General features: G+C 50.9%; 1 protein-coding gene across 3 annotated transcripts in view; it reads left to right on the top strand.

The window, feature by feature from the left end:
* Window positions 1–12268, top strand: part of ABHD2 (abhydrolase domain containing 2, acylglycerol lipase) — a 105232-nt gene that overhangs the window by 78110 nt on the left and 14854 nt on the right. For all 3 annotated transcript variants that reach the window (XM_042941032.1, XM_042941035.1, XM_042941034.1), the window contains one exon: window positions 1820–2003. In XM_042941032.1, coding sequence (XP_042796966.1) covers window positions 1820–2003 — 184 coding nt within the window. The remainder of the gene's footprint in view (window positions 1–1819; window positions 2004–12268) is intronic.

Raw genomic sequence — 12268 nt, 5'->3', positions numbered from 1 at the left:
ATCTGTATGTTACCACTGATATTTTTAAAGAGAATATTAGAAGTTACCTGTGACCACACCTCTAACGCTATTTAAATTTTGCTCCAGGTGCATGTTTTACCTATTCCGAAAAAATTTTAATGCCGGTTCCTGGGCCTGGCCCTCATTTTACTGAGTCAGCTTCTCTGGGGGCGAAGCCCATGGATGCCCGTTCCTAACAGCCTCTCTCACCAGGCGATTCTATACACATCGTAGTTTGAGAACCCCTGCACGGGCTGTGCTGGACTGGCTTGGGCCGCATCCCTCTGTGAGAAGAAGCTGTGAGAGGCGCCTGGCCCACGGCCTGCTGGTTAGGGAAGAAGCTGTTCGGCCCTCATTAGGGGTGTCAAAACCTCTGAGCTGGTGCCGAGGTCAACCGCTCGTGTTTCCATTATAAATTTTTTTTTTAAGTTTATTTATTTATTCTGAGACAGAACACAAGCCAGCAGGGGAGGGGCAGAGAGAGAGAGAGAGAGAGGGAGAGAGAGAGTCCCAAGCAGGCTCCACACTGTCAGCACAGAGCCCAGGGTGGGGCTCGAACTCATGAACTGTCAGATCATGACCTGAGCCGAAACCAAGAGTCAGATGCTTAAGCGACAGAGCCCCCCAGGCGCCCCGTGTTTCCGTTATAAATCCACGGTCTCCTCACGCCATGTGTCGTGTGCACGCGTCTTGCCAACATCCCTCTTTCCCTGTTAGGTTTCATTTTAAGTCGGCTCCCTGAAGAGCCTGGGGCTGGGTCTTAGAAGGATGTGACAAACCCCTTCACCCACGTAGGGCACTACCCTCCTCCTCTTAGCAAAGCCGCTGAGGCAGAACACGGCTTCGCAGGCTTCCCCGTGGAGCCAGCTGAGACCATCCCTCCTGGGCAAACAAGGCCGCCTCCGTGCAGAGGTCTCCTCTGTGTCCTTCTGAATGCGTCCGTCTCCCTCGGCACTCTGTCCTTACGTCACCAAAAACATTTTATCCTTATTCTGTAGAGCATCCTGGCCGTCCCGCTGGACTGAATTTGTCTTTCCGTCCTTCCTCCACGCTGACAAGAAGATCCTGTAATAACATACACTTGGTACTTTTCTTAACACCATGAGTCATTGTACACATGGGTATAGAGTCGTGTTTTGGAGCCTGAGAAGCTGATCCCAAAGGGTTTTGCTCTTGCTTTCGTGTACGTCTGCGTGCGAACAAATGTGCTCACGCACGCCCTGGATATCTGTTTTATTTATGTATTTATTTACTTATTATTTATTTCTACTTTTGAGAGAGAGAGTACGAGTGGTGGAGGGGCAGAGGGAGAGGGAGAGAGAATCTTAAGCAGGTTCCATGCTGAGCACGGACCCCGACGCAGGGCTTGGTCCCACGACCCTGGGATCAAGACCTGAGCTGAAATCGAGAGTTGGACGCCCAACCGACTGAGCCACCTAGGTGCCCCATGAACATCTGTTTTGATTTCCATGTGCATCTAGAAGGTTTTTCCACAACCCACCTTCAAAGAGCATTGCACATCTGTTGAATACATCTGTCTATACCTCTCCTCATGGGCCCTACTAAGACCGCGTCTCCTCCCTACTGAGGAGCATCTGGAAACTTCTCTCCAGGTAGCCCAAGAGAATTGTCTGTCTGTATGTCTGTCTGTCTGTCTGTCTCTCTCTCTCTCTCTCTCTCTCAACACACACACACACACACACACACCCCGCTCTCTCTGTTACTATCTTAGCACCCATTTAGTAACCCTCCAGCTCACGTTTTTTCCAGTCTTTGTTGCGCCTACAGTGATGGAGTGGCCTTCCCTCTCTGCCCACAGGCTGCACCTGGGAATTTGGAGCCATGGTAAACTACATCAAGAAGACCTATCCCCAGACCCAGCTGGTCGTCGTGGGCTTCAGCCTGGGCGGCAACATCGTGTGTAAATACCTGGGGGAGACTCAGGCCAACCAAGAGAAGGTCCTGTGCTGTGTCAGCGTGTGCCAGGGGTACAGCGCGCTGAGGTGAGTGGCCTCCCCGCCTGCTCCTGCCTCTCTCCCCCGTCGGGGTCTTCGGTTTGCGCTCCGCTCGTTGAGGTGCCCCAGTCAGTGCTCCAGCGCTGGTCTGGGAAGACCAGAGGGACCGTGGAAGCGTCTGGGCCTTGGAGGCACCTTGGTTTGCTTCCACATCATACACGGGAGTTGTCTTACCAGACTCCTTAAGCCCGATCCGCAGCTGTGCTCGGCGATCAGATCTGTAACTGAATAGGCCGCGGTTTCCCTGTGGAGTCTCTGCGAGGTGATTTTATCTGTTGGTGCTGCAGGAGTTTCGTAAGAACTGTGGGTTTACCAAAGAACACGAGACGGGTAACCCAGAATCTGGGAGCTGGGTCTTATGACCCCAGATCCCTCCTGCCTACAGAAGAGTTGAGTCTCGAAAGACATGGGGAAGGATCTGTAGAAACCGTGGAATCTGTGCCCTCACCTTCAAATACTAGTCTCCGTTCGGCATCCCAGACATCACCACAAGGGAGACGACCTACTAGATAAAGGTTTATCTTACCCCTTAGTCTCCTGCCCACAGAGCCCCGCAGGACGAGCCCTAGGGGCGCATCATCATCTGCTCTGACTCCCCCTCAAGATCAGTGCTGCCCCAGATCTCCCGAGAGCCAGCAGACACACACGCTCATTCATTCACGCACACTTCTCCAGACTCTTCAAATGCATCCACATTTTTCCCGTACTCACTCTTCATGATAATGGCTCTTGTATAACGCATGGGTATGACCAATTATTACAGATCTCTTGAGGAAATCCAGTATTGCACAATAAAGTAAAAAAAGTCTCCGTCATTGATCCGACCTAATACCAAACAGTCCTTATAGTTAACAAATGATTCCTTCCTTTTGGCCTCCCGTTATCTCTCAAAATGCTGCTTAAACCTGTTTCAGCATTTGCTGATGGATAGAGGCTGTCTGTTGTTTCCAAAGATACATATTAACTGGAATTTGAAGCCGGCACAGCCAAAGGGCAAATGCAAGCCTAGAATTCAGCCTCGGCCCGTGAGGCGTAAAGCTGGCCAAAAAGGAGGATTTAAATGGGCCCGAAAGAAGACTTGAAAAACATCCCTGACGGAACCGTTCCTGAGTTCTAGGGCCGAGGCCTGGGTTCTAGTTTTCCTCGCCTGCACAGTGGGGAGACAATACTAATAAATTGTACCTACCTCGTAGTGCCGCTGTGAGGGTCAGAGGAGTGCACACGTATGCAGGGCAGGGACGTAGAGAGTCCATCAGTGACCAGTAATGACCATCGTTCATGGTGGGACAAGAAGGTAACGCTAGTGGGTCACAAAGACCAGTCTGGTGAACTGGTGACAGTTTCACTGCGTTAAGAACCCCTCGGGGGACCATCTTAGAAATATATCCAGTTTCTTGGGTCCCAGCCCTGGAGATTTGGGCTCTAGAATCTGGGGCATGAGGCCAGGAATCTGCATTTGGACACATTCCACGAGTGACTTCTGATATTTAGCCACATTTAGCAGCCACTGGGCCTGGGGATCTCAGCGGCCCCTCCAGCTCTAGTATCATGGGCCGAAGTGATGATACTAGATACCCCTCATCCTCCTGCCGGGAATCCTCCCCTTCACTGCCCTCTGTGCTCCGGAGAGCCAGCTGAAAGGACACGTCCCTTGATCTTGGCTAGAAATATCCAGTTCCCAATTCATAGCTGTTATGTAACCGGAGTTAACCAAGTCGCTGAGAGGGTAAGGTCCCTACCACAGGATTCAGGGGAACGGGTCCTGACACGAGGACCCTCGCCTGACAAATGGTCCGGTTTTCAGCAAGCCTTCTATCACCTGTAAGATTGGAATCACCAGAGTCCCTTCCTAAACCCAGTGCTCTGAGCACGGACTTTGTGTCCAGAGAGCACAGCATTTGATAAGTGGGAGGATGTAGGACAAGTTTGTTTTCTTTTTTTTTTTTTTTTTTTTTTGTTTCCACCAAGACACAAGATCTTAAACGACCGCAGCTTCTTTTCCTTTTGCTGCAGCAGCGCCATCTGCTGTTGGCAAGAGCATATGATCCGTGCGGTTGGTGAACAAAGGGGTTTGCCCTCATGCGAAGGGAGCTTAAAATCTACTAAGTTTAGACTCTGTGAGGTGCCGTACATTTTGCAGACAGTCTACACCACCTTCCTTTGAGACCTCAGAGATCGTCACACTCATACTTACTCATTATCACATCAACCTCGTACAGTAAGGAGACAAAGAGGCAACTTCATCCTTGGGAGCACAGAGAACCCACCCTAGGGCCACGATCCTGTGGCCCTATGTACACACTGGAAGTGGTGGCAGGTCAGGGGGACCCCATCGCCCTGTGTGTGCGGGCGCCGCCCTGGGCTCGGGTGCCCTCAACATTTTAATGAGGTCTACTCCCCGAAGGACAGTGCCTTACTCAAAACCAGTGTCACCTTTTTTTCCTGCCAAGGCTTGAGGGCGATGAGCCTTTGCGGCACTGGGACGATGGCAGCCATGCTTCCTTTACGCCGAGGTGGAGCAGGGAGGGCTCGTCTGCCTCTGCCGGGGCCCCACGGGAGTCCGTGCTGCCGGTAAATCTCTCCTAGTTGAGCCTAGAGAACCGCTTGCCAGTGACCCATCCCCTCCCGCTGGCTTCTCACCCCAGTAGCGCACCAGCCCCGTAGCCAGAGCCGACCCCAGACCAGCAGCCGTGCCCGCTTGCCGTAGTTCGCAAAGCCTAGCTGCCGCCAGAGAAGCTCATCTAGGATGTGCCGAACCACCCGAGAGCAGGATACAAGAACCCGAAATGCCTGCCGTCTCGTAGACTTCGCATAGTTCCCTCAGCGCAAGCAGCTGCCAGCCAGTCCCGGAAACGTGTGCGGTCAGACTCAGCGCAACTCTGGTTGAATTAATCATTTGAAACGTTCCTGCAAAGACTCGTGATTCTAAGTTCGTGCAGTGAGTGGCGATCGGCCAGGAGTGGCGGTGCCAGAAGATTACCTGCAGGTTAATTCGTTCCTTGATTCGTTTGGTTCCTTCGGCCAAGGCACCCTTCTAGGTAACAGGGACACAGCCAGGAACAAGGCGGAAAAATTTCCTGCCCTCATGGAGCTTAAAGAAAAGGGAAGGAAAGCCTTTCGGGGGGGCTGGTTTCCGATCAAATCGTGTCTTCATTCCTAAGGGAGCCCTCAACAATCTGGCATTGCAGAATCTGCCGGTAATAATATGATTCGAATCCAAGCGTGTGATTACAGTTGGGGGATGAGAGACAGCCTGTGTCTGAGGACCTCACGGCAGTTCTCGACAGTAGAAGGATATTTACAAAGCAGCAAACCAACCGATACGCGTCACTAATAGATTCCACACTAGGCATCTGGGTGCCCAGGAAGTCCCCAGTCAAGCGAGGAGGCCAGACGGGAGGGCTCTTGGAAGGAGGTGAGGGTAGGCACAGGGTCCGGGGGGGGGGGGGGGGGGCGCCCTTAAAGGACAACAGACAAGTTCCCAGGTCTCCGTGTCGGTCGGCTCCTGGCTGGGGGAGCGTGTGAGCACCGCTGGGTCTCAGCACAGTGCTTTCCGCAAGCTTCCCTGCCGCAGAGAACACCAGACATCACTTTCCAGCCAAATGGCGTATATATTCTCTTGTTTGCTCTGCATGGGCAAACCCCAGACTATGGCTGCGTCTATGACAAAAGCAAGGGCTGTCATTCATGAAGTCCCTCTATAGACTTGTCCCTTCATCGGATCTGTGTTTATAGTGCAAGAACTGTATGCCGGTTTTAACAATCAGTAATTTTGCATCAGAGCCAAGCATGGGGGGAGAAACTGCTAAGTTTAGACGAAGCTCTGTGGGCAGAACTCCAGCCTGGAAGAATGCTTGGCTTTTCCACCACTGGGGTGTGAAGCTGACCAGATGGCTTGCCCTTAGTGTCTTGGGGGTTTTTGTTTATTCTTTATTGCTAATTCTTTCCTCTCAGAAAAATGAGAGTGACAGACCCTTTCACGTAGTAATCCCATTCCTATAAAAGGATATCCTCAGGGCAAATAGTCTGATGAGGCAGAGAGGGGACTGGCAGTCCCTACCCTTGTCTGAGCTCCGTGCCCCACCCTGCCCCAAAGCCCCGCTGGCTGGAATGAAGGATTCTGGGCCCACGTCCCAGTGCAGAGATGGTTTTCTTTCGCTTGCACTCTCAAGCTAAACTAGCTAGAGGTGATGACCTCTCCCCAGGTCAGTCCTGTCCCCCGAACCAGCTGCCAGCCAGAAGCCCTCTTGCCTGGGTCTCTCCGGACCAGACGCTCCACGGTCCTTCCTCCCAGAGGCCATGCTGTTCAAGGCTGTTTGGTTTCGCCCCCAGGACAGTACGACTGTCTTGCAGGGCCAAGCTAGAGATAACCGGCACCTGTCTAGCAGGAGGGATAGTCATAAAATATTATCCACAAATCACAGTGGAAAACAAGGGAGATTTTACATTTAAAAATCAAGAAAATGTGTAACATAAAAGAACGTGTATATTTAAAAAAAATTTTTTTTTAATGTTTATTTACTTTTGAGACAGAGAGAGACAGAGCATGAACGGGGGAGGGTCAGAGAGAGAGGGAGACACAGAATCTGAAGCAGGCTCCAGGCTCTGAGCTGTCAGCACAGAGCCCGATGCGGGGCTTGAACTCACTGACTGTGAGATCATGACCTGAGCCGAAGTCGGACGCTTAACCGACTGAGCCACCCAGGCGCCCCAAGAACGTGTATATTTAAAGTAGTGAGGCTACATTGGGTTCTGTGCTGACAGTGTGGAGCCTGCTTGGGATTCTCTCTCTCCCAGTCTCTCTCTGCCCCTCCCCTTCTCCCTCTCTCTCCCTCTCACTGTGTGTCTCAAAAATAAGTAAACATGAAAAAAGTAATGGGGAGCGCAACTATGTAAAAATAAGTAGAATGGTAGAAATGGGAAGTCCTAGTTTAACGGATGTAAACTTCCAGATTCACAAGACGGAAAAATTCTGGAGATTTATGACATATCACTGTGAATATGCTTAACACTACCGGACTGTGTACTTAAAAATGGTTAAGGAGGTAAATTTTATGGTATGTGTTTTTTTTACCACCACGATTAAATTTTTAAAAAGAAAAAAAAGAAAAAAGATTGTAGATGGGCAAAACTTGGAAGAGAAATTCCCTTCCCCAGAGAAAAACCGTTTTCTTACACTGGTGTGATAACATGCCAGGAGATGCTTAACATGGTTTGATTTTAAAGTTTCTTTAGCACATTACGTTCAAGGTATGTTGTAATATTGCCTACGTCCATGTCTTCTTTTGTAGCCTGCCTTGTTGTCCCTTTTTGGAATGTCAGGGTCACGCGTGCCCAGGTTCACAGAACCTGCGTCTCATTCTCATCCTCCATGTTTTCTCGAAGACCACAGAAAAGATGTTTGGCCGCCCTCGCAGGGTCTCAGCACTCTGAGATATAATTGACTTGAGCCGGGAGACTTGAATTCCTTTGGGTGTTAGGTGCGTGCTTTCCCCATCTCATTCTCTTCCGATTTCAGTTCCTTTTAATCAGTGCTTAGTCCACTCGTTTTGAAACTCTGAGTTGGGAGGTTGAGCTTTCTCTGAGCAGAGCCCCCCAGCAGCGTGAAGTGCTTGGCTCTTCTCCTCCCTGCCCCGGTGGATTGCCCTGAACGTGACTGTGGATGCCTGTTTCCTTTGGATCCTCTTCTAAGTGATCTAAAAATCCGTCGTCTCCCACAACCTTTTATTTTTATTTTTTAAATATTTTTTTAATGTTTGCTTATTTTTGAGAGACAGAGAATAGAGAGCATGAGGGAGGGAAGGACAGAGAGAAAGGGAAACACAGAATCCAAAGCAGGCTCCAGGCTCTGAGCTGTCAGCCCAGAGCCGGACGCGGGGCTCAAACGCACAAACCACGAGATCATGACTTGAGCCGCCGTCGGATGCTTAACCGACTGAGCAGGCACCCCACCCACAACACCTTTTAAAACTCTCATAACTGTTCCAATAGAAACCGCTCACCAGCAGGTGGCTGGGAAAGCAGTGCAGAAAATATCTTATTATTTAACATTACATTGATCAGAGACAAAGGCATTTTAAAAGAACTTTATTTGTTTTGATAAAAGGTAGGTAGACAGATGGATGGATAAAGTTCTTTCAAAATCCACACATGTCCCGGTGAAGCATGCTGCTTTGGGAGGTACTCTGCTTCTCATTTGCAGTCTCAATGACAGAATAGCTTTGTGACTCTCGGGAGGCATCAGCCCTGTCAGAGTCATCCTGGTTCTTTCTGAAGTGGATGAAACCTGCCTTCCTGGAGGATTCAGAGCCTTCTCCTGACTGTTCATTATGACACATCTCTCTTGTGCCCTCATTGGCCAGACTCTCCTGGTGGCTCAGCCCAGGGAGCCCATCCTGCTGTCCCCTCTCTCTCGTAGAGAACGTAGCCATCTAGAGACAAGCCAAGAACGTGGAGGTTTGGAGGCGCCAGGGTGGCTCAGTCAGTTGAGCACCCAACTCTTGGTTTCGGCTCAGGTCATGATCTCATGGTTCACAGGTTCAAGCCCCGTGTCAGGCTCTGCACTGACAGCACAGAACCTGCTTGAGATTCTCTCTCTCCCTCTCTCCCTCTTAAAAATAACAAATATTTTTAAAAGAAGAACACAGAGGTTCTGCTGTTTGGACAAGTAAAGGGGTTCCTTCATTGTCTGGAGAGCCGAAGTCCCCTGTCTTTGGTGCCCAATTTGTGGCTTGCTTCAAACAACGTCTGCCAGATGTCACCCAAATGTTCTGTTCATATTTTTCCACCTTGGACCTTGGGCTCAACCCAGGAATGTGTTTTCTTGCGAAGAGCACTCTTCTGCTTCTCTTGCTGGAAGTTTCCCTCATAGCCACCCAGGGGCCTCCACAGGGTTCCTTCCAGTCCTGGTCCCATGTCAGCAAGTCCTGCTGATGCCTGTGAAATCTTGCTTGCTCTCCTCTGAGTTTTGTTCACCCTGTGTGTGTGGCCCACCCGGGGGCCTGTCGCTACCCAAGACCGCAACAGTCTGTCCTTCCCTGTCCTTCGCCATTTGCTGGCAGTCAGTCCGCCATGTTTTCAGGGTTTCAGCTGAGTGTTCTCTCCCCTCCTGATCCATTCGCCTTGGTTTCCAGGCACACGTCTGTCCCGTCCTTAGGAGACACATGCCGCGTCTTTCTCAGGAGCCTGCCCGCCCCCCAGGTCTCCTCAGCCAGGGCCAGAATCCAGACCCCTTACCACCACCAGCTGGCCAGCTCTCCACTCACCACATCCACCATTAACAGGAGCAGCGAAACACCACTAAAGTCCTCTGTCGGGCCTGTGATAAAGCTGTCTAGCTACCTCAGCCATAGAGCAATCAGTATGAAATGGATTCTCTCCTTCAACCCCCTGATCTGTCAGATGAGGCTTGGTGAGGTGAAGTGGTTTTGCAGAGTCTGGTGACCTATGTGGTGGGGTCGGATGGGCGGTATTCAGATCCCTGCTCCGACTCACCAGCCGGGTGGCCTGGACGTCTCGTGAGACCTTCATGCCGCCGCCCGCCACAAGGCCCCCGGCCCATCTGCCACACCAGCCTGCCTCTGCCTCCTGCCTCCTCTCGCTGCAAAAACAGGGCAGCAAAATGGGAGTTCGGCCTCAATGGGAACTGCGCTGTGCTCCACACGACCCACCGGTCTCTTTGCCGTCCCTGAGAATGATTGTTGAGGCTCACAGTTACCCGGTTAAGACTAACTTCGGCTTTTCTCTGTATCTCTTTGAACTTTGATCTCCTCAGCAGGGCAAATAATTTTCAGTAGCTCATAATCTAAAATAATTGTCTATTTTCTTTCTTTTTCTTCTTCCTCCTTCATTATGATGGAAAATTTTAGGCACATATAAAGTAAAAAGAGTAAGATATTGAATTCCCGGGTGCTCATCACCCACTTAAGCAATGCCTAGCTCACAGCCACTCTGGTTCCTCCACAGCTCAGGCACACCCTGCTACCCCAGAAGCTGATTATTTTAAAGCGAATCCCAGGCATCATATCATTTCATCTGAAAATACTTTACTAGTTTGCACTGAAAGACTCTAAGAACTTTTTCTTATGTAACCACAGTACCATTATCATGCCAAGAAATGAATGATTCCCTAATATCCCATTTCTACTCAGCGTTCAGATTTCCCTGATTAATCTCACAGAAGGTTTTTAATAGTTGGCTTGTTTGATCGGGATCCATGTAATGCCTATGCGTGGCATTTGTTGATCTGTCTCGTAAGTTTCTTTTAGTCTATAGATTCTCCTCTCGGATTTCCTTCCATATATTGTTGTTGTTGGGATTGAAGAAATGAGGCCTTTTAAAAAATATATGGAATGAATGCATTTATAACACATTGCCCTTGATTATGTTTTATTCAACCAGTATAAAATTAAGTGTTAGTTCCTTAATTTTATACACAAAGGTGGTGAAAGACAGTCCCTGTGTATGCTGAGTAGTAAAGCAGAGATGCTAGGAATCCGCGTCAGCCAGCATTGATGGAGGGAAATGGTTCCAGCATCCTTCTTCCCTGTCCTCCTCAAGCCCAGGGCCCCTGTGCGTCCCCCAGAGCCTCTCAGTGAGTGGTGCCTGTGATCTTCAGTCAAGAGAGCCTCCGCGGTGCTGTCATTCAGGTCTTAACGTTTATGGTCAGCACCTCCCCACTTCCTGCCTTATGCGTTCCCTCTAATACGAAGGACGTGCTAACCAAAGCATTTACGAAGTCAGCCAAGGAAGAAATGGACAAAGGCAAGAGAAAGCTGGGATAATGAGACTGTCTGCTCTCTGAGGAGGGGGCAGCCTGGGTCCAAGGTCAGAGGAGGGGATGCCAGCGGAGGAAGCAGGTTCTGCCTCATGGATTGGGTGACTTCCCTCCTTCCTCCTCGCTCAGACTAAGAGGCAAGTGTCCAGATCCCTGCCTTAGTTGGGGTCCCACCCACAGTGATCTGGCCTATCCTTTCTGTGTGTGCGGCATTTGGGGAGCCCCCCGTGCATTTATAGAAGGGCCTTTTGACCTTTGAAGGCGGTGTTAGCTTTCCCACGGTTTATGTGAACTTCAGCCCACGTTTTATGAGCATGTCACACACCATTAAAGCCACAAACCCTCTTGCTTTTAACCTCCCACTACCTCTTATTTTTTAACCACGGTATTATGGGAAATGTTTGCCATTCCAAAATTGAAGGGTGGCAGCCTTGGGGAAATAACTTTTATAAACTCTTCTGGATTAAAAAAAAAAACAACAAAAACCTATGAACCACCCCGTCCCCTCTTTGGCCATCTGGGATAGGAAACCGATGGACCCCGCGTAGGAATGGTGACACCCGGGTTCACCCCCAGAGTGGAAGCAGGCCTCGAGACCCAGACGTCTGCAAGGTGGGAGTTAGCATGGACCCGGTGATGTTTGGGTTCACACCCAGGGAAGAGAGCACTGAGCAGGGATGGCCGAGCCAGGCGGTGGGAATTAGCACACTGGTGTTTGCTCACCTGTCGTGTGGCCAAGGAAATCTGCGCAGGTGCGCAGAGAAGGCCGCACTTTCCCTTGACCTGAGTGCGTGGTGGTCTCCTAATCTAGAGTGGGGATAATACTACCTGCCTTTTACTGCTGGGACTCAGGCGGTGGCCCTCATGTCAGGTAGGCCTCGTCATGCTGCCGGTGCACAGTAGCTTGAGGGGAGAAAAGACTTCAGAACCAGCCGCAGCAGCCGTGCCCAGAGAGGGTGGGTCGCCCGTCGTCTTCTTCCGTTTCCTTGCCCCTTAAACATTCTAAGGCTAATCAATAGAAAGCCCACCACTGTATGCTTTCCCTTTGCCTCTCAAACAGCGACCGAGAAGTTCTTTTAAGTTTTTCCCTGCACTGTGCCTCTCCACACCCCCACCCCCACCCCCCTTACGTATTCCTTCACTAAGCCAGAAAAACCGTCTGGCCAGGTGGGAAGCCGAATGGACGTGTTCAAAGGCCAGTACTGGCAGGTCCTGAGAAAGGCCACTGTGCCGCAAGGGGGTGTCGGGACTGCCACCCACAAAGCCTGTGCCCCCAGAGAGCTTCCCCGCTGGGGCCTTGCATTCAGCCCTGCGGCTCCCCTACGGAGAGCTGGAGACCACCCCGCAAAGACCCGTGTTCTGGGGCGGGAGCCAGTGCCCTCCTCCTCCAGGGAGAGGTGCCGGGAGCACCTTCTCGGGGCCCCAGCGCGTGCCGCTAGCGGGTCCCTGCAAGGCCTCCCTGCAGCGCGTCTTCCTG

Source organism: Panthera leo, chromosome B3 (assembly GCF_018350215.1).
Source record: "Panthera leo isolate Ple1 chromosome B3, P.leo_Ple1_pat1.1, whole genome shotgun sequence".
Taxonomy (NCBI): domain Eukaryota; kingdom Metazoa; phylum Chordata; class Mammalia; order Carnivora; family Felidae; genus Panthera; species Panthera leo.
The sequence above is the reverse complement of the archived record's forward strand: the minus strand, read 5'-3'. Positions and strand labels throughout refer to the sequence as shown.